General features: G+C 43.0%; 1 protein-coding gene across 2 annotated transcripts; it reads left to right on the forward strand.

Annotated features, from left to right (window-relative positions):
* The first annotated feature begins 2,441 nt into the window (after positions 1 to 2,441).
* LOC118786049 (1-acyl-sn-glycerol-3-phosphate acyltransferase gamma-like) lies at positions 2,442 to 22,071 on the forward strand. Of its 2 annotated transcripts, none has more exons than XM_036541077.1 (10): positions 2,442 to 2,640; positions 16,230 to 16,288; positions 17,036 to 17,261; positions 17,673 to 17,842; positions 18,304 to 18,465; positions 19,002 to 19,155; positions 19,507 to 19,609; positions 20,426 to 20,501; positions 20,686 to 20,884; positions 21,720 to 22,071. In XM_036541077.1, the coding sequence occupies exons 3-10, from the start codon at positions 17,084 to 17,086 to the stop codon at positions 21,809 to 21,811; spliced, it is 1,134 nt and encodes a 377-aa protein (XP_036396970.1). In that variant the 5' UTR covers positions 2,442 to 2,640; positions 16,230 to 16,288; positions 17,036 to 17,083; the 3' UTR covers positions 21,812 to 22,071. The 2 variants fall into 2 exon arrangements, with proteins under 2 accessions (XP_036396970.1, XP_036396969.1); XM_036541076.1 differs by lacking the exon at positions 2,442 to 2,640 and adding an exon at positions 12,403 to 12,461.
* The last annotated feature ends 427 nt before the right edge of the window (positions 22,072 to 22,498 follow it).

The raw sequence follows: 22,498 nt of genomic DNA on the forward strand, positions 1-22,498 counted from the left end.
TGGTTTACATACACATCCACATTTGTCAGAAGTGAATGTGAAATGTGGAAAAATCTTACCCACACATTAAGGTTGCTCTCAAATGTCAAGTGTATATTTTCCATGCACAACACAATTATTATACACAACAAATATACACTAACATTTGTGATCGCCTTCAATGTGCAGGTAACATTTTTTTCTCTTAAGATCAGCTGATATGCCATTTACATGGCGGGAAACAATATTGCTCAGTAATCTTTACTGCTACTCAAGCTAACTAGCTATGCTATATGAGTGATAAGATTACGAGGCAGCACATTATATTAACCCACTTTTTTGGGAATTGAGATCCACTTTTGAGGTGACAGGGTGCATACATGCCCCTGTGACATTACTGAGAGTGCCAAGCTGCTTACTCTGAGCTTAAATAGCCCCTGACAGTAAGCCGGAAAAAGTCCCTGATCTCACTTGTCCTATACACCTATTCACTGTGCGGCATCTGCAGGGACACGTTCTTTTCAAAAGGCAGGGCTAAACCCGCTCACCAGTGGAATCCCACTCTTTACCTTCAACCTTATTACAGCTTACACCGTCATAAAACATTTTGCTTCAGTTGGCTAGTTAGCCAAGTGAAGAGAGTACTGATACTCTCACACTTGGAGCCAGCTTCCCAGAAATCTCATTTAAGAGTTACACTTAACGATCAGACTCAAGTTATTCATTCTCTTCTTGTTTCCTCACTGACAGATTTCAAAGTAGAGAATGAGAATTTGTATGGTCCTATCTCCCGATCACCATGTACACTGTCACTATATAACCCCCAGGCTCTGGCACTGTATTCATTCCAGTTCCAACACAGGAGCCATGAATGGTTTGTTTATTTCAAACAGGTTATGAAGAGAAGCGGAACATTTCAAATACACATGCTTTCAAAGCATTTGTATATAATAATATTATGTGTGTTGAGCCAAGTTTTTAACAAAAGTGAAGCCAGTAGAAGTACAAGTAGTTAAAGGAATATAAGGTAATACACATTAAAAGAACTGAAAACTATAGGCAATGTACCTTATGTGATTTGTATACACAGTATATTGAACATATTAGCTGGGAAAAAATGTGATCAGTCACAGATCTGGTGCAGGTTTCACAGATTCTGATATGGAGAGCATTAATCCTAGAATGGTTAGCCTGCATTAACACAGATAAAAAGGCCATGTTTGTGTTATCATGCGGTGTAGAGAAAAGAGATGAGCCTGACAGCTTCAAGTCTGCCTACCAGGTAAAAATGGGTGAATTCAGCAAAGCTGGAAAATGTAATAGGTAACCCTCACCACAGGAGGGCATAAAAGGGGTAGAGAAAACAGATCTTTGTGCAGCAATAATGAACATCAGATGCAATGAATTAACACACAAGTCCTGTGAAGAAGAACTTCATTAATCAATATTAAATATCTATATTTAAGCATGCTCAAACTATTCCAACTAAAAGTTTTTTTTTTTCTTTCAATCACTTATAGCACCCATGCAATGTATTTGGACTCCTTACAAAGTTCATTTGGACAGTCTCTGGATTCAGGAAAGGTCCTAGTAGACCTTTGGTACATTCCTCCTAGTCTTGTCACACTGTTGACCCCTGAGAAGTACACTAAATCCACCTTAGCTGAGTTCTGGGTGTGGCAGCTATATGCAGCATGGCCTGAAGTGGTGGCCAGGTGCTGATTAGAGACCCTTGGCCCGCCTGTGCTGAACATCCAGAGCCCAGCCACATAGGTCAGGAATGGACTCGTACTACTGTCTCCAGTGGGTGAAATAACAACAACAACAACAGTAATAATAACTGTTATTATTGCTGCTGTTGTTATTGTTGTTTCAGTAATAACTAACAAAACAATAGGGCACCTACTACACTACGGCGCCTTAAATCAGTGCTCGAAGTGGGCCGGTAGGCTACTCACCGGTACACAGAACACCAGCACATCTCACTTATTGTTAATCAAGTAAGATAAAGGGGAACAGGTTGAAAGTAATGATAGATTTAAAGGTAGTGTTTGGGCTTCCCCTGTTTCCAGCTCACCAGACACCACTAACACACACACACACACACAATATATAGTAGCATATCATACAGATATTACATTATTAAATTATTATTTATTATAAAATTAATCGTTTGGCGAATGGTTGTCCCTTTGAGGAAATAAATTTATGTTGTGAACATCATTGATATCTCCTAGTATCTTTTATTCACTGTAAAAATTCAGAATGTAATACTTAATGACCTGCTGATACCGGCCGATACACACGCCAACATGTGAGTAAGGGGAGTGCCGGCACTTTTTACCCCCCACCTCAAGCACTGCTCATAATAAAGCTCATTGTTTTATTGAGGTTAATTTATAATAACAGGAACTGTTCGGTGTTGTTTCCTGACGAAAAGTGTGGCAAGACGGACCGGAAGCTCAGTGCCTCATCAGCCCCCTACTCTTGTGAAAAGGATGGACCAGTAATGGATAAGAATAACGGTACCGTGTGTATTAAACGCTGGTATTGAAGTTATCTATTCCGCTTCATTGAAATTAACGCATCCGAAAAACCAAGTGTGCGGCATCCAGTCTGAGCCATCCCAGAGACTGCTTACACAGCAACACCCCAGAACAGGTAGCGATTTAGCTAGTGAGCTAATATATAGCTTGTTAGTTGTTGTTATTAGCACTATATAATGGCTTGCTGGCTTGTTTCATTTATCTGCAGGCTTATTAGATTGGTAGAAATTGTGTTTTGTTGTATTGTGAATATAGGTCGTTTGCTCGTGTCAGGTGCATTGGCTGACTAGTTACCTGCACGGATATCAACCCGTTGTCATTAGAATATCGAGTGATTGCTGCTCGTGTGTGGTTTTTCTGTAACCATACTGTTACACTGTAATGTTATTTGTTTTTTCTTACTTTCAGTGCATTGGTTTTGTAGTTAGTTGAATTGTTATTCGTTGCATCAGTGGCTTGCCATTCCAGCCGAGCATGCGTGACGTGTTTGTGGGGGCGTTCATTGTAACATGTGATACATCCTGATTTTATTTCCAAACAGAGCAAATTCGGTACTGCTGTGTACCAGCGCCGCTGCGTTTGTCCTGACTGTCACGCTGTCATGGCGTGCGTATCATCCCGGCTCGGGGTTACTACAGTGCAAGTTTTCTGTCGTAAGGTACACCTGCCGCTTAAGCAGGTCATTGAATGGTGTGGCTTCCAAGAAGTGTTCTTGTTTGGTAGAAATACAGCAATTTATTCAGTTCTGTGCCAGAAATTTCCGTGACTCGTGAATAGGTAACATCTTGAACGCCATTTAGTTTTGCAGTTTATAGTCACGCAGAGTTGCATGTTTTAATTTTCCCCATCCAACAAATTGCGAATAAAACAAGAAGCATACTGTCTGAACACATCTGACATGCCGTTTATTTTGAAAAGTTGGATTTTTGTATGAATGAGTTTGTTGTTCCTGACAAATGGTTCATATGTGTAGCCTACTTGGGTAAAGATTACCTACCCATTGACAGAACTACACCTTTGTGTAGTGTGCTATGCTTTTGTGCCTTGATTAAAAAATCATTTCTTAAATTGAGACATTGTTCATTTTTTTCTGTTTTTTTTTCCTGTCATTTTCTTTAAACTGTGGTTGGTGTTTTAGCAATGGTCCTTTGGATTTGGGCTGACATAGTTAAATATGATTTTGAAACCTCAGGCTTTATAGTGTTCTTCATCTGCTGCCCTATAACTATAATGTCTTTGCAACAGAGAGTGTATCAATGTACACTCCAGAAAGGGGCTATTTCTTTGCTTTGGGCTCTGTCATGGTACACAGTTCTGTTATGTCAACATATACAGCATAATTTTTTGAACTTTAGGACCCAAAAGGACTTTGAAATGATTTCTTGTTAGTTTTCAATAAATCATCATCATCATCATCATCACTATCATCATTAGAGTTATCAGCATAAACCCCCCCTTGCCAAATGCTTTAATCATGGCTATGTGTAACTATCACTTTAATGGCAGATGGAAACCATTGGCTGCTGGAAGGTGAGTTCAAAGTAGTGAGTCTTTCTTCTGGGTCAGGTAGAAATTAGAAAACCAGTGCCCATTGAGTCAGACACTGCTGTAGGAAATGTCATCTTTTGGGGGAGATGTTTAATGTTCCTATTACGCTTATTACAAAGAGTAGCAATGTTGCCTAGTGTCCTGGTCCAATTTCCAATCTGTCCATACACCCACTTGCTAAAAAAATCTCTTCCTTTGTACCCCAGCTTATCTGTAGTGAGTGTTACTTCGTTCATTGGAAAGTGGTTTGAAATCCTTGAAAGGAATGAAAGAGACTATACATGGAGTAGATCATCATTACTTTTACTTTCATATACTCATGCACATACACATACCCTTACAGTTTCACATACTTACACATACACTCATACATTCAGACAGACACACACACACGCACATTCACACATTTAGACACATACACACTCTTGCATACACATGCAGTGTCATCTGACCAGAAACCGGTCTGTGATTCTTAGTGTATACACTTCTTTTTGTTTGTTTGATTTTGGTGGATTTACCTTTATGGATTGCTGCTAGGTGAATTTTTCAGTTTTAATCTGCCCCACACCCTCACCCTCACCCCTCTCAGACACTACCCAGGGTGACCTCTGTCTCTTCCTGCTTTGGCTGTGTCCCTCCCCTTCAGCTAGTGCTGTGATGGAAGACCTGATGTGGCAGATGATGTCATCTATTGGCAGGAGAACATGCTGTCCACTTCATTGGCAGCTGTCATATTTCAGCGCAGTCCTCGGATGTCTTTATTTAGTAATATTGAAATGGCCTGCAAAAGGTAGGGGCCACGTCAGCAAGTTGAAATGATAGGCTAAATTGGAAAGTGAGCATGATAGCATGTCAGTGTCATTCACTGTCAGTGTAATATGGTAAGTGATTCCAGGTTTTTCAGTGGTCTGTTTTTAAATGACAGTTTATGGGAAAATTGTGTGAGGTCATTATGGAGAGTTTTATCCTTATGAAACTGCCAACATAGAACCCTTGTTTTGTAATCACCATGGAGATCTTTATTGTGAAATTAATTTATATGGTATTTTATCAGTGCCAGGTAGCAACATTTTCTGTGGCCTTTGTTAAAGGTCTCTCTGGGCATGTGAAAAATAAGGATTGGTGTTGGTTAGCAGCTACCAGCTGGTACAGATGTCTATTGATGTGACAGTAATATCACTTTAAAGTTATAAGATGTTAGTCTCAAGGCTATTCGTCCATCCAACCAACCATCTATCCATTGTGCTGGTGAGGTCAGCTGTGGTCAGGCCCACCGCTCATTCTATCATGGGTACCTAAGGACAAGGGACATGCTAGGTATCTCCAGGTGACTGACAGCAGAACATGCAGGAAATAATAGATATGTAAATACCAGAGGTACATCACTCATTCCTATCTTGCTGTCAGAGAGGAGGGCAATGAGGGGAGGGGGGCTTTAGGGGGGCTTTAAGCCAAGCTAAAGTGCATTGTGGCAATGCTCAGAGAACATCGTGTGTTTGCCCTGTTAAGTAACCAGGTATGCTGCGGTCATGCTCAGAGGGACCATAATGTCATTATGAGATGAATTGCAGGGCAGGTTGGTGGCTTGTTCTGTCCTGCAGTAGGATTACAAAGCAGGAGGTAAGAAGGTGGAATGGGAGTCAAATCAGCATTTGAGTGTTTATGCAGCACGCTCATGGTGCTCATATCCATTTTAAACATGAACGTACAGGGCAGGTTCCAGGAGGCAATCTTCCTATGCTTTTTATTTTTCTGACAGCATGTTTGAGGACAGCCTATTCCAGTTCCCTGTGTATCTCTCTCCTCTCAGCTGACTTTGGGTTCACTTCAAGTCAACAATGTGGGTTTTTCTTGAGGAAACGGAAAGCACAAATGATGACTCCACCTGCTGGAGGGCAGATGTACAGTAGTTGGAGAAAGAAGCATGTCCTAAAATTTTTGACTATGAGGGGTTGTTAGCCATGTTTCACAAAGCCACCTTAGGACAGTATCTTTTCAGGAGATTTTTTTAGACTAATCACCAAAATCGCAGATGCATAAAAATATCAAATTGTTGCACGGGTAATTTATCATGAGTTGCTAAAGTGTCCTAAATTCTCTCCATGATTGGTTTAAAATGCTACTAATTAAGGGTGTCCTAAAATTGTTCTCTGAATCTGGGCTGTTGTCACCTCGTATTTGATTTTTCTTGTGACTGCAGGAAGAAGCCCCTGGATTCCAGAGTCTGTCAGAAATGAATGAGCATGCAGCTGGACACATTTTGCCAGCTTGGAGAGGCCTGCTTATGCCCCTTTTTGACTAGCAGGCCTGATCACCTTGATCTTAATGGAGATAAAGGCAACTGTTAACCCCCCAACTCCATCCTGGATTTTTAGTCCTGGGCTCTGGGCTCTGGGCTCTGGGCTCTGGGCTCTGGGCTCTGGGCTCTGGGCTCTGGGCTCTGGGCTCTCTTCAAGGCCTGGCTGTGATGCTCTAAAAGGGCTTGTGCTGCTTTAACACCGATGCCATTGAACTCCACTCTCACATGGGTATCACTGTGTAATGGGAGGGGAAACCCATTGTTGACTATTATTGTAGTGCAGAATGGAGCCTGTGTTACAGCCAGGACAACTCAATGTCAGAAAGTACTTTGTCATATATATCCTGTTTTTTTCTTCCTGTGGTGTTTATTCTTCACAGACAGAGAGGATCCTCATTGTCCTAATATTTCATAAATTTCACAAAAAATTCCCAGATTGCACGTAGCCTTCAAGTTTGAAGAATACATGCACTCCAATCCAACACACACTAACTAGAAACGAGCGCAGGCAGCTGCAGTCATAGTTGGTGCAGCAGGTTTAACACGTCACAGACCTGATTTAAAATGAGGTTAAATGCAGCGTGCAGGCCGTTGCACAGAGCTCAGAACTGAGGCAGTGCTAAGGAGCTGGAGATGCTGTATGAATTCACCCCCAGTGCCAACTGTGTACTGCCTGTCTCAGTTTGACAAGACTCAGGAAGGCAGAATCTTTAGTAATGGCTGTTCTCTCTGTGCTTGAAATACCAGGCCCATGGGCCGAGGGCTTCAATCACACACTGCAAGGTCCACTGCTGTCCACCTTGTTCCCATGAGGTGATTGTGGGGTGTGGTTTACGTGGAAGTCATGATTGATTCAGAAATGTAAAACAGTTAAAAAAAAATAGGCAGCAGACAGTGGTCACAGCTACTACTGCTTTTAACTAGAACAATATGTACCAAACGTTTCTGCAATGCCATGTCTTCTGCCAAATTTCTCAGAGCACTAATTTTATTTGATACATGGATACATTCCATTAAATAACTGAGATTCCATTGCTGTAGGTCTGTCTACAATTGTTCAATCTCAGAAATATATAGGCCCTGATATTTACCTCTCTCAACACTACTACTCTCCCTCTCCCAACCTCACTGTCAGTACCATATTTATCTTCACATTTACATTGATCATTTATCTTATTTTTTAATTATCTTACTTGCAACAAAACCCAGACTGGAATACCAATACCGAAGCACATATTGGAATCAAACAGTCAAATGAACAAGGTGTAGAAGTCCCCTTAAGCACATATAGGAAACTGAGAAACAATTAATAAGAGGACACCTAAAATGGGAAGGGCCATACCCTGGTGCATCTGACCACTGTGAGGCATATTGCACAGTTGAAATTAACACCTTCCTTGCTGCACTGTGTAATTCTCAAGATGAACAGTGTTATGCTCACACTCACTGATCTGGGAGTGTTGTTAGCCTGGTCTGACACTGTTGCTCGTTTAAATTGAATGGATACACTTATGGTCTATTGTGCTGGAAGTTGCTCTGGATAAACCATCTTCTAAATGCATGTAATGTAATGTAACATATTAGACTGTACAACCCTAATATGTCAAATTATGTGTCAAATTATGTCAAAAACCCTGATCTAAATTCATAAATTTTATTGGAAAAACATTTTAATGAATAAAAATGAACAGAAAATAAATATGTGGTCTTATTTAGAACAAACATGGGCTTAAAGAGCATACTTATTAACCCCAGTCCAGACTTTTTTATATTCAAGGTATCTTTTATTAACAGGTTAATTTAAAAATAAAACTTGAAAAATTATAAACTTGAGTGAGAAAATGGGAGGTGAATGTTTGATTTTCACCTTACTTTCCTGACATAAAAAAATGGCCTGTCTAAATATATATTTAAAACTAGATTTGGTGGGCTTAAACAGCACATTTACCCTAAGGTTATTACCACCCAACCCAGGGAGTGTTATGTTGGACACATGGAAATGGGAGTTCAGATATATTTTGTGGTTATACTTACTACAGAAAGATGAGTAATAAGTTGAGTGCTCTTGCTGTCTCCATTTCTCTGGTTGTCCTCATTACTGCTGTCATTCTCTGCCCTCTCTCAACATCAGCCTGTACTTCTTTCTCTCTCCTCACTGGCACCTTCCTTCTGTCCACCTGTCTCTCTTTATCCCTGCTCTCTCTCACACACACACTCCCTCACTCTCCCACTTTCTCTTCACTAAGGCTGAATTCAGCATTGGAAACACCTGTGGAGCACAGGGCAAATTTGCCTTTTAAAACTGCTACAAGAAAAAGACCCTGAAAATATCTGAGGGTTAATTATAAAAAAAAATGCCCCTGGTGAATAAACAAAACCAAAACGTTTGCCGCTCTGGCTTTGCCGCTACTGTTGTCACCGTTCTAATGAATGACACTGAAGGGAACCTATGAGCAACAAGGATGGTTCCACCCAACTGCATAGGTGGCAAAACCCTGGCACCCCCCCCCCCCAAACCACCTCCCAACCCCCACATGTTGATGCAAATTAGAAGTGACTTATCCAGGGTGCCACAGGCCAGCTAATCAGCACTAATCTGATTTGAGGGGATTAGGGGGGAAGATGGTGAGATAGATGTTGCTCCCATGTCTTTTTTTTCCTTTGCTGTGTCCACGTCCTGAGCGTCCGGCTAGCTCCGATTCTTGTGTCGCACTTTACTGCTCCGAACCACAGGGCTGTGTAGAGGTGGGTGCGCGTGCCCTTGTGGATGTGCAGTCAGTCGTGGTGGATTCGGACCGGTCTTCTCGTATTGCTGGCGGACCACAATCCCTTGTTGTGCTGAGTGGACAGTTTTGGTGAGGCCGCCCTTCTCCTCTTCCCTCGCTGGGATCGGCCGGGTTCTTGCTGCTGTCATCATAATCTCTCCTGGGATTTGCATGGCCCTCCAGCCACACAGACTCTGAGTCTGCCCTCTCCTCCTTCGTCCGGCTGCCAGCAGAAAGTACAGTTTTTTTTTTTTTTTGGGTGGGAAAAGAGGACGGGACAAAGATGTTGAACCAGGGAGGTGTGATGGTCTTCACAGGGATCTGTGGAGCGGTGGTCATCATGGCAGTGGCCTACTACATCTACTGGTGAGTCCCTTGGCTTCGCCGGGCCGCTCAGGGGCTGGACCTGAATGAATCTGTGGTTCTGGCACCCTGGCAGTCTTGGTTTGTGAGGGTCATCGGTACTGGATTTCCGGCAGCAGTAGGGGTGGATTTGTAAGGCAGTTTTGGTCCTGCTTGTTTTTGTATGTTTGTTTGTGTAGAACAAGCAAAGCAGGCCAGGCAGTTGTTCCCCTCTAAGCTGGTTTATCCCTGCCTCTTTAATCTCCATAAGATCCCTGTGTACCATGTACCACCTGCTCTACAAGTTTACAGTTTAGTGTTGTGTACCAAGTTTTATGTGTATGGAGTTATGTACCTGCTTTCATGTATGTGTTTGGAGTTGTGTGTCTAGTTTTGTATGTTGTGTATAGGATTTTACTCAATTGAGTTAATAGCTCCCTTGAAGTCCCCTGTTTCTGAGCAGGCTTTCAGAGGTTTCAGTCCTCTCTGTTATGATACTGTTGGATACTGTAACTTTAGATTAACATGATGAATATGAACACCTGTCTATATTTGATCACGTTTCTTTATTTAGTTCTTGAGAACTGTGTAAGTGTTGTGTTGGATTTCAATATTTTAAAGGCAATGTCTTAGATGGAAGTACTGCCATGATCACAAGCATGGTGAGTCTCCCAGAACTCTTTGATCTGATGAGGACAGGCTTTGAATCAAAGCCAGACTCCGTTACTGTGCTTCGTCACCTCCTACATTAGTCAGCCTGTGGACCAGCATGTGTCCCAAAGAACGTGCAGCTGGCTTCTGTCTGATTGCCGTTGCCCTCGAGGGGCAGTGCGTCAAAGTGAGAGCAAGGAAGGAAGGGAGTTTGTGTGTGTGTGTGTGTGTGTGTGTGTGTGTGTGCGGGGGGGTGTGGGAGATCCACCCCAGTGTGTCATTGTGCAGTCACTCAGGCTGCTCTTTGACCCCATGTGGGGTGACAGAGGGCAGAGTTCCCAGGGTCCAGGATGTGTTGTAAGTTCACTCCCGCACATGATCAGGTTACGGAAACAACCGTATGTTTTTGAGTTTTATGGGATGCACTGCATTCCAGGTACACGTTTGCTCTTCTCTCCTGAGTCGTGCATATAGCGAATGCGCCAACTCCGTTAGCTTCTGTGCGCCTCAGTACATTACGTTATGATATTAAACATATTATAATTGCAGAAGCACCGTCTGACAAAACTGAAAGAACATTTTAGTAAGGCTGCATTTCTAAAATGTCACAAATTAAACAGCTGGAAAATAGAGCTCACTGATCTCTTTTCTGAATGGGCCCCATTTTGTTTGTCAACTTCAGTGTTTGAATTTCTTAATATTTGTGCTGCAACAAATTACATTTTATCCATTTATAGGATAAACTGACTGTTAATAATAATTCAACCACTACATAAATGCAAGATTGACTCAACTGTATAATAAATGGGTCCATCTCTTGTTCTCGCCCAAAGTCAAATGTCTGGAGATGCCGGAGTAAGATTGAAAAGGTAGAATGAGAGATGAGAGCTGTGTCTCATGGATGCTTGGTCTGGTATAGGTGGCAAGAGAGATGCATCACCACCCTTTCGCCTGACTCTTAGGGGCTTTAGAAAGCAACAGATGATTTAAACTCTTAAGCAATGGCAAACTTACACAGAAACAAACACAAAATCCTAAGGGAATACACACACACACGGCAGAACATCAAACACCTGCCTGCTAACCTAACTGCCTTTCCAGAGCCCACCTCTCACAGCAGACAGCCACATTCAGACAGACTCTAACATTACATCAAAGCTGTTTCCTTTGGTCGCTGCTGGGGCAGTTCCTCCTTTTTGAAGCTTTTAGACTTTTTCTGACTGAAATAGCAACCTAGCCTCTTTTCAGGCAACACAGATGAGGGGATGGGGGAGCTGAGGCACAGGTCAGAGAGTGAGAAAGCATGGGGGGTGGGGGAGGGGGGGGTGTCAGTGTGGCAAAGGGTGACCCTACAGAGGAGTCTGGTGGCAGGGTGGTGACAGAGGAAATGTTTGAGAGCTCATGGCTTTCTATGCTCCACAGACATGCTTGCCCTGCTCGGTGGCATTAGACTTGGGTACTGGTCCCTTCTCCTCACTTCCTTTCTCCTTCCCCCTTTCTCTCTGTCTCCCTCACGCTGTCTGTGTCCCTTGGTTGCTCTCTCCTTCTCTCACTCAGTCTCTCTCTCAGATTCCAATTGAAGCAGACAGGTCAATCATGTCCCTGTCAGTCCCTGTGTCAGTCAGTCCATGTGTCTTGGAATGGTCACTCATATGAATACAAAGCCTCACCAGTCTAAAAGAGATGAGCAGCTTATAGTCTTAGCATGCTCGAATATGTGTTCGACTGTGGGGCTGGCTGTGGAGAGTGAGCTTTCTGCTCGCACACAGTATTGTAGAAACATCGGAGCAACATTACAGGAATGGTGTGTTTGCAAGGGAGCTGATGTCCCTCTGCTAGTGTAAGGTTTGCCTGCTTAACAGACAGTGTGCTTGAGTCAGAGCCCGGGCTGTGCTGCAGGCACAATAACTCCATTGTGTCTGTGTGACTGTGTGAGCCTGGGTGGAGGATGGTGAGGGTTTTGGGGGAGTGAGATGAGGGATGTGACTCTGGAAAGGATGCTGTGTCCTGCAAGGTGTTGTGCCATGAGTAGAATAACACCCCCTTCTCTGTCACTCTCCCTCTGTCTCAGTCTCGACCTACCCACCCTCCCCCTGGGGTGTGATGCCACTTTGTGGAGCAAGACTCCAAAGTTCAGAGCAGCTTATTGGATGGAGCGCTATGTGACCATTGGGACAGAGTTCAGCCTGTCTCTTGTTCCCTCCCTCGCCCCTCCCCCCTTCTCTCTCTCCCTCTCCCTCTCTCTCTCTCTCTTTCTCTCTCTCTCTCCTCTCTCTCCCTCTCTGAGCAAGGCAGATGCAGTCATTCTCAGAAGCTCATTTCTAACACAAGGTCTGTAGGATTTCTCCTCTGATTTTCAGTGGGTTCCTTTCAAAAACTGTCTAAACAACATGCCTTATCTTTGCAATATGTTGTCTCGTGCTTCTGACTATATCTCCTGAACATGCTTGAGTCCAGGTTGGTGCTTTTGCTGTGTGGAGCTTGATAAATAGTTCTATAGGTGAGCAGTGCATTGTGTGTGTACAGTAGTTCTACAGGTGAGCTTTGCAGTGTGTGTATATAGTAGTTTACGCAGGTGGGCAGTGCTTTGTGTGTATACAGAAGTTATATGGGCCTGGCCTGTTGCCTAAGGATAAAGTTACAGTATGGTGTGCTCTGCTGGACGGTTGCTTTGGCTTAGAGTTCATCAGAGTTCACCTTGGAGATCAATGGAGCTCTAGAGCTGTTGTGAAAGAGTATGCAGAACTCGTACTATGTACTTCCATTCAATATTGCAGTACCTCTCATGTCTGTAGTCATTCTAAAGCTGTAATTCTAAGAGCAAGGAAGGTGAAACTTGCTGGGGCAGTGGTATGCTGGGACATACAGTTTAGTGGAAGAGTCTGTCTGTCTGTGCTCTCTGTGTGTGGAGCATTGTTAGGGAGGACCTGCTGTACCTGCCACAGTCTGGATGCTGGAATAAGAGATGCAGCACTCGGTGATTCCATTATCATTACACAGTTTATAAATGGAGACATATTTTGGAGAATCAGTGGGTCTCTCTAGTGTTACCTCTCAGACCCTAGTGTACCACTGGGTCTGACGCCAGCCTTGCTGATGTTTTTCTGGACTTTTGACCTTGTTGTTGAGGCTTTCAGATGGTGGCTGGAATTTCTTAGCAATTCCGGCTATCATTTTTTAATGCATGTCAGTTAGCAGTTATATTCTGTTTGAGAGGGTATGTGTTAAATTTCAAGATTATTCCTGTAGTTCTGGTTATGAAACATGTTGGAAGCTGTCGCCGGATCATGCAGGCAAGTGTGATCTCGCAGAGTGTGACAGAGAAGCTAGGAATACTGATTAGGGGATGCATTTTTTTTGTTTGTTTTAAATAATAATAACTGGAAAACACCAGGATGGATCAATGTAGCCATTCAGTTTTTGTTTTTCTAAAATACTAAATTTGAGCAATATGTGGTACAACAATGTAAGCACCAAAATGCGTGGACAGTCCTATATTCATTCAGCAAATTTCTGGTTTACTTTTTGGCAGCATTCACTAATCGATGCTGTCAACAGGGAAAAGGTCTGCAGCAGGCCATACAGTGTGTGAGTTTGAGAGAGAAGGGAACAGGAACATTAGGGCATAGTGTCAACACTCTCCATGATGATGTCATCTAGCATATTATACACTGTAAGCACAGTGCATTCAGTGGTCAATGTCTTATAAAAATCATAATTAGTAACAATGTGTTGGGGTTGTCATACTTTTATTTTGATTTAAAACTTTAACACTACAAAATGATTTAAGTAAGCACCAACAACAAACCGAGGAGTGTTAGCGCCCTACAGGTGATGTAAGAGTTCCGTGTCTTTGGCTGTGCGGAGGACATTTTGGGCCACAGTTCTGGGTGATTACTGTAATGTCCCTTTTGGAGGACTGTGCAGAGAGAGGACACAAAGCTGACTCCCAGGGGCAGAAGCTGGCACCCACTGTGGTATGTGTGTGAGAGACTGGATCTGGGCAATGTGCCAAGTAGAGGAAATGCTAAACTAGAAGAAAGTGTGTGTGAGTGTTTGTTTGTGTGAGTGTGTGTGTGTGTGTGTGTGTGCGTGTGCTTGTGCGTGTCACAGCCAGCTCTCTGGTATAAATGAGAAAGTAGCTGTTTGTGTATCAGGTTCAGTTCGGCACCAGGGAACTCTGTTTACCTACCTGTTATTTTGAAACACCCTGAATAAGACCTTAAGTTACCTCAGTGTCACTCAGAGTACAGGGTGGCTGGTGAGTTCTGGCAACATAAATGTGTTCAGGAGCTCTAAAATCTAAATCCCTCCCACACACACTCAGTTAAATTAGGTTACCCCCTTTATATTTTCCTCTGGGTGAGAGATGGTTCAATGTAAAGGGCCATGGCAGCTCAGGTCTTCTGACTCAATGCTCAGCAATTCCTTTTTGAATGACCTCTCTGTGCCCTCTCTTTCAAATTCAAATGGAATTTTATTGGCATGACAACAAACAAATTGGGTTGCCAAAGTACTTTATTTAAAAGACAGGCAATGTGTCTCAAGTCACATTTTGCTACCAGGTGAACAGTTTTTTATCTTTTAACAACAGGAAAGCTATTTTATGGATGTTAGCAGGAAAGGTAAATTTTGAGATTCTTTTCTTTTATTTCAGGAAATATTTGTCATGTAGTTTTTTTTTATTTTGTTCAGGAGAACAGAAACTGAATCCTTGGTTAATGAGCATAATTTCAGAATTTGTATTTCTTATGAAAAAAATCAAAAGGTATTTTGCCAGTTCTGCCACCTCTATTCGGTGTCCTGTTTTTTTCCAATTGTAGTTTTCAGTGTACTTGTTTTTCAAGTCATGTATTCCTTTATTCCTGTTTTGGGAATTTATTAAATGCCATTTGAATTATTTGAGGGACAGATTCAGTTTGGTTTAGTTCAGTGAGCCTCATAGCTCATTAGGCCAAAGGGCCTTGTCTTAGGAGAGCTGATTTCTGTAGGGCTTTGCATGTAATTGAGTGCTCACCTGCTGGTTCAAGTGGCACCAGACCTTGACTGCTCTTTTTTATTTGAATATGGAGAGAGCAGAGTTCCAGCTCTGTTGTGAGGCCATTGTTTGTACATTACTGTGAAGCTGCCGGATGGTTTGAAACATTTTGTATCAATTTTTTTCAGAGTCAGAGTTGAAAAGTGTGTGGCCCATTTATTAGACTGTTCATAGTCAGTGCTCTCTCTGTGAGTGACCCCCCCCCCCCCCCCCTTCACAGTTCCTCTCTCTCACCTGTTAATGACCTCTTAGGCCAACAGTTTTGTCAGCTGTCCATATTCCCAATAAAAACTTTCCAATTTTAGATCCACTAGTCACCTTGCTGATTGCGGGATCCTTTGAATTTATTTTGAACGTTTTTGATCATTGTTATCATTTATCATCGTGATAGTAGCACAGGCCATTTAATCAAATCCCTCAGGAGAGTTGTTTTATCAAAATGTGATCAGACTCCCCATTGCTACCTTCCAATCCATGCCATGTCAGACCGTGTTTATGTACTAACAGTCTAGCAATATGCACAGTCTGCACCAAGTTGCGCCAGGCTCCGGAGCACTTCAGAGGGGACTATGTGAAAGCACCTATTCACTGTCCTCTCTACACCCTGAGCACCCTACACAGAGAGAGAGAGAGAGAGAAATCTCCCTCTTTTTTTCTCCACTGGACCATCAATAATCTCTCCTTTGGTCTCTTCCTTTTTACTTCCACTGTTCTGAGTTAACAGGATATGACAGTCTTTCCTAATGCTTATGCTCAAGAGCACTTTGCTGCTCTTCTCTCTTTCTATCTTTTTCTTTCTCAGTTACATTTTGGTTGTTGAGGTAATGATTCTTTGGGAATAGCTTTTCAAGTGTTTGAAACATTTTCGCCCTTCATTTCTGTGTGCAGAGTTTGAGAACGCACATCTCTGTTGCTTCACAGTGACCACATATCATCATTTTTCTCTCAGGCGTGATTTTTATACCAATGCCCAGACTGTGGTCACTTGTCTCTTTCTGTATCCCTGTATCATTAATTTACATAATTGAAATAATACAGACTTCTTCTCACTCTCTCTCCAGGACGATTATACTGAACGAAGGACCCTGTAAACGAGGACTGTAAAGAGAGAGCCACCGTGGTAAGGACCCACTCCTGCACACCAGACTCTACTCCTGTCTAGCTTTCAGACTTTTAAACATCTTCAGCTATCTGTTCACCCTTACCCAAAAACATTCTTAAAACCACCTTATACATCGTAATTTCCCTTTTTATGACTAGAACTGTTGCTTCCTATTTTTCTTAAGTTCAAATGTCATTCTGAAGTCTTTGCGGTGCATCAGAATATGATGACATTGACTGTTTTTTTCCTGAAGTCATTATCATACAAAATCAATGGAGTTTTTTTTTTTATCAAGTGGCCAGAATCCAGACAGAAAAGTTATTACCTCAGTTTGACTTCCACAGAACATTTTCAGTACTTACTAGAAAAAATAGACTCATCAGAGGTAAAGATTCCCATGACCTTTAACAGACCCTAGACCTGCTGACCTTGCAGCAATACACTTGTGCAGAATAACAAGCTACTATATAGCCAGTCTTTTAAATTCAGAACACATTCCATCCTGTCAATTACATTCGGCATACATGACAAGCGTTATTACACTGAACAGATTGGGAAGGAGAAGACTGTATAATACAAGAGCTAATCATGTCTCATCTTGTAACTGCAAATGTCTGCTTGCTACTTAAACCAATAAAGTCAAATGATGTTGACCTTTTTGTATACCTGATGTGCTTAGTGAAATTCTCAAGACAACATGTTCCATTGTAGTCAGCTTTTTTTTTTTTTACATCGAATCGGGCTCTTGTGCCTGTGCCCCCCTAGGTCCGGCATACCGAGAGAGGGGCCCTGTCAGCACTTTCGGCTCCTATCATGGGTCTCATTGCCTACGTGAAGCAGCAGTTCATCCTCCAGCTGCTCATTAGCTTCGTCTTTGTAGTCAGCGGCCTCATCATCAACTTCATCCAGCTGTGCACCTGCGTTCTGTGGCCCTTCAACAAACAGCTGTACCGCAGGATCAACTGCCGGCTGTCCTACTCCTTATGGAGCCGTGAGTGTCCCCCTTTTACTCTATGTGTGGACAGCATGTGTGCTTGTTTGCTCTTACATTACGGCGTGTGTAGTGCAGTTCTCATTACTGATTTAATGTAATAGTAGATTTCAAACAGTTTGCGATTTGTCATTATGTTGCACTGAATTGTGGCAGCGTGAGTGTTTCATTGATGTTGTATTGATGGTTGGTTGTAACAGAGTGGATGCTGTATTGGTGTTGTATTGACATTGGGTTGCAACAGAACGGATGCTGTAATGATATCATGTTGATAGTCATTTGTGATAGTGGACGCTGTGCTGTTGTTGCATTGATAGTTGGTTGTGACAGAGTGGATACTGAATTGATGTTGTATTGCCAGTGGATTGTGACAGAGTGGACGTTGTACTGTCTGGTCCCCCTCTCCTCCAGAGCTGGTGATGCTGCTGGAATGGTGGTCATGTACAGAATGCACACTCTACACTGACCAGGCCACGGTGGACAAATTTGGCAAAGAGCACGTCATCATCATCCTCAACCACAACTTCGAGATTGACTTCCTGTGCGGGTGGACTATGTGTGAACGCTATGGGGTGCTGGGGGTCGGTACCTGCTGTTCGCTGTGTGCCTGTGTTTGTGAAAATACGCGAGTGTGCATGCGTGCATGTAAATATGTGTGTCCTATTAGGATACTGAAGATAATTGTCAATATGAACTCTACCAGCCTGTCCATGTAAATCCCTGCATGTCTCCCCTCTCTGTCTGTGAGTTCAGTTGTCTGTCTGCAGGGATTGGGATAGTACTCCTGGTGCATAACAGTTTGGGTAGTTTCTAGTCTTGTCAGAAGCAAGTTAGTGTACTCAGTGGAATCAAACAGCAGGCATCTCCCATTCAGCACACTAATCTATTTCTAGTTAAAACCAGCTAGCAATTAGCTTGAGCCGCTATTCACTGGAAGTGCTATATCCATCCCTGTGCATGTGTGTTGTTCTGTGTCTGTGTATCCCTGTGGGCATGTGTTTTTCTCCTGTAATGTGACCTCTACTCTCCACCCCGTACATAGAGCTCCAAAGTCCTGGCAAAACACGAGCTGCTGAAGGTTCCTCTGATTGGTTGGACCTGGTACTTCCTGGAGATTGTCTTCTGCAAGAGAAAGTGGGAAGAAGACAGGGACACTGTCTTCAAAGGCCTTGACAGCCTCAAAGATTACCCAGAGTGCATGTGGGTGAGTGTGTGCACTGATGGGATCGGGCTAATAATCTCTGCTCTCAAGGAAGGTCCTTGTTATTATCAGTCAAACAAGGTGCTACAGATAACAATGTGTCCCCAGGTGATTTTTCTTGTGAAGGCAACATTTTCACTTGCGGATGAGCTTTGCCAAGTCAGAGAAGACATTTAAAAATGAGATATGGAGAGGTTGGCACCATATGTGTGGAAAGCTCTGCGTGTAGGGCAGTGATCAGCTATGTGAGGCCGCAGAAGGTTTAGCACTGTTTCTTTTGTCTTGCAAAGTCACGTCAGCGTGAGGTCATCACTAAGCCATGATCATTTCCAAAGATGGTTGTGAGGTACACAGATGGGCGGAGAGATTACTGGGCTTTAGGATTAATGTCGTTACCTCTCTAATGATTACGATAGTCATCTGTATAGAAGTTCTGTTGTGGGTGCTTTGTGTGTGTGTGTGTGTGTGTGTGTGCGTGTGTGTAGATGGTTGTGTGGTTATTAGTGAAGGTGTGTAATGTAAAACTCCTGTGCCTCCAGTTCCTGTTATACTGTGAAGGCACACGCTTCACAGAAAAGAAGCACCAGATCAGCATGCAGGTGGCTGAAAGCAAGGGCCTACCCAAGCTGAAGTATCATCTGCTTCCCCGCACCAAGGGCTTCACCACCACCCTGCAATGCCTCAAAGGAACAGGTAAGAAAGGACACACACAGGTAGAATGAGAGAGAGAGAGAGAGACTCCACACCTATATAAACGAGGAGACTGCAGTAACAAGTGGTGGGTGACATCAGCCCCTCTCATGTATAGTGGCCAAGCAGAGTCACATATCAGCTTTAGTGTGGGGTTGCTAACTGATTACAAGACCTGATTCATTCCTGCTTATCTCTATATGCATTTATCCTGCTATGATACATGTTGAAGAACAGATTCATTAATGGCATGATGACATTAGTTCACCTACACTCATCTCCAGTTGTGTAATCTTACTTCCTGTCTGTCAGTTCCTGCAAGTCTGAGATTGTTGCATCTCTGTTGGATTCCAGTAAAGGCGGTGTATGACGTGACACTGAACTTCAAAGACGAGAAGAACCCCACGCTGCTAGGAATCATCAGTGGGAAGAAGTACATGGCAGACATGAGTGTCAGGTGGGCGTCTCACCCTGCAGTGGCTGGTTTGAGTCCTGGCATCCATACCAAGGCATCATCCAGCTTTTTAAACTGCAGTTTTTCATATATTCTTTAAAGGAACTAGTATTCTCAGAATGTAAGAGAGAAACTAAATTGGTTGAGTATGTTAGTTGTTAGTCTGGATGTTAGTTGATGCAGTCAGGAGTTCCGGGACTTAGATAGAAAGAAAATATAAACCAGTGGTCACCAATCAGTATGAACTGTTCAATGATGAAGCCAGTGACAGTGGATCTCAGCACATCAGACTAAACCACACCAGACCAATTAGTGTTGCTGTTTAAGCAATAAGTTATTCTGACTCCCATCAAAGTAATAGGTTATGAATGTAACAGCTTCACAGGGCTGCCTCTTACTGTTTGTGCTGGCATCAATAAAAAAGTACTCCTGTATGGAGTGCATGTCTACCGCACAGACATGTTTTCCTGCCCACTGTAATTTCAGATAGCCCTTGCCTCCTTGCCTGTTTTCTTATTTATAATACATGTAAAAAGAGAGCACCTAGCTCATCTAGGGAGAAACTGAAAACATGCAACCTTAATTTGGAATGGGAATTTGAATAGCAATTCACAATAATGAAAGATAAGTGTATATGTCTACAGGTCAAATAGTCTCCAGTTTGAGGTATCTCGTAATCTTTATGAATCACCAGAAGAGTCTACTTCCATAAGTGTAACCCTGAATTTGTTACACTGCCCCCTGGTGGCAAGAAGGGGCTTCTATTCACTATGGAAGTGTCATCTTACTATGCTATTGTCCTCATTGCCTCTCCCACAGGAGGTTCCCTGTAGAGGAGATCCCAGATGATGAGAAGGAGTGTGCAGACTGGCTCCATAAGCTCTATCAGGAAAAGGTCAGTTTTCTTCCTCCTCATTGCTTAGGGTGGAAATTGACTATGTTTATATATTAATAAGTTGTGCATTAATTATGAATATTGCCTGCCCGTTTAAACAGCTTTTTCTCACTAGTGTAAAATAAGGTAGGATAAGGTGAGAGGGTGGTGATCCCTGGTGTGATAGGCTGCTGTCCCTGTTCAGGATGCACTTCAGGAACACTATGTGAAGGAGGGCTGCTTCCCTGGGCCAATCGTGAAGCCCCCCCGTCGGCCATGGACGCTGCTCAACTTCCTGTTCTGGGCCACCCTGCTGCTCTCCCCCCTCATCAATTTCGCCTGGGGGGTGTTTGTCAGTGGCTCCCCCGTCCTCATCATCAGCTTCATCGTTTTCATTATCATATGTGAGTATAACCATCACTGCCCTTGCATAAAATGGGACCTTTAAACTCATCATTTGCACTGCAATACAGCTGGGTTTTTTACTCACCGTGTGGTGTCTACAATGCTGAAATACCAGCAAAGTCAGTTTAATCTTTTCAGTTTAATCTTTATCAATTTTAGAGGAAATTCAGTTTCATTTATGTTATTTATCTTACAGACATGATTGGCTGGTCCACGTTGTGTGTGTTCTTGTCACAGATGCAACACAATGCAGCTGATCAAACAACATTAACTACTAACTTCCTCTCCACTGCAAATTAAAAAATCCATTGCAGAGAGGGGAAGGTGTATGTTTTGGGGCTGACAGCTTCCCTTAGTGATAGCTAAATGGTATATAGCCATAGATGGTATGCAGTATGTGTCTCTGTGCATACATACAGTACCAGTCAAAAGTTTGGACACAACTTTTATTCTTTATTTTTACTATTTTCCACATTTTAAAATAATACTAAAGACATCAAAACTATGAAATAATGCAAATAGAATTATGCAGTGACCATAAAAGTGTTAAACAAATGAAAAAAAACTTGTATATTTTAGATTCTTCAAAGTAGCCAAAAAATATTTTTTTAAAATAAAAAATTTTTTGGAAAGAAATTCATATATAGGTATCAATTTCCCTATTTATATTTGTCAAAGAAACAAATTTCAACTATTAAAGCATAAGTCTTTAGATCAAATTGTTTTTGAATGCATGTTTCCCATTACCTCAGTAAGATGTGTCCAAACGTTTGACTGGTACTGTATCTTGGTCTGTCCCGCTGTACTGATTCATCTCCCTGTCTGTCTCTTCAGCCTCCATTGCAGTGCGTCGCCTAATTGGCGTCACAGAGGTCAAGAAGACAGGATCCAGCTACGGCAACCAGGAGACGAAGAAGCAGAATTAGAGGTGTCCATGTAGCCGCCGTGCGGTCACCGTGCAGTCACAGCCCCCTTTTTTATTCTCTTAGAGCCCGAGGAAGCACGCCAACGAGGAAAATAATTACAATAGTGACCAGATTCATATTAATTACGACGGTCGATTACAATTAGGATGAGAAAAGCAGAAGGGGTAAAAGGGACTGCATGAATGTGATGCTCCACCGTAGCGTGTGAGTGGCAGATAGGTCCTGGACCGACTGGCTGAGGCTGAGGGGGGGGGGGGGGGGGGGGGTGGTTGGCGCGCTCCTCGCTCCAAGCTCAGGACTTCCTGCCTTCCTGGGACAAACACACAGTCTCCCCCTCCCCACCACCACCATTTTCAGTCATCCACCCATTGTCTCAACGCGCTTCCTGCCCCAGCACATTTCTGGCCCTTCTCTCTTCTCCTCAGCTGACCAGCGAGCACCTGCTCCACGGGGTCCCTCTTCCTCGCCAGAGTGGACTTGTCGCGGGACGGGACGGGGTAGCGGTGTTCAGAGTGCTGAGTACAACCAGAGTCCAGGCTCAGGCTGGTTTTCTTGGCTACATTTATCCGCATTTATCCACAGCAGATCCACTGTAACAGGACCCAGCACTCTGCATCCCTTCCTGTTCCTGCTTACGAGTTTTGGTGAAGACCTCTTTTCTCCACGAACTGGCTGGCCTGTAATGGT

This window comes from Megalops cyprinoides, chromosome 11, assembly GCF_013368585.1.
Source record: "Megalops cyprinoides isolate fMegCyp1 chromosome 11, fMegCyp1.pri, whole genome shotgun sequence".
NCBI lineage: Eukaryota > Metazoa > Chordata > Actinopteri > Elopiformes > Megalopidae > Megalops > Megalops cyprinoides.

Excerpts from the sequence above, each read along its gene's own strand:
- LOC118786049 (XM_036541077.1), top strand. The coding sequence starts at position 17,084 with ATGGGTCTCATTGCCTACGTGAAGCAGCAGTTCATCCTCCAGCTGCTC. Across the intron at positions 17,843-18,303 it reads AACGCTATGGGGTGCTGGGG|AGCTCCAAAGTCCTGGCAAA; the intron begins GTCGGTACCTGC and ends CCCCGTACATAG. Across the intron at positions 20,885-21,719 it reads CATCGTTTTCATTATCATAT|CCTCCATTGCAGTGCGTCGC; the intron begins GTGAGTATAACC and ends CTGTCTCTTCAG.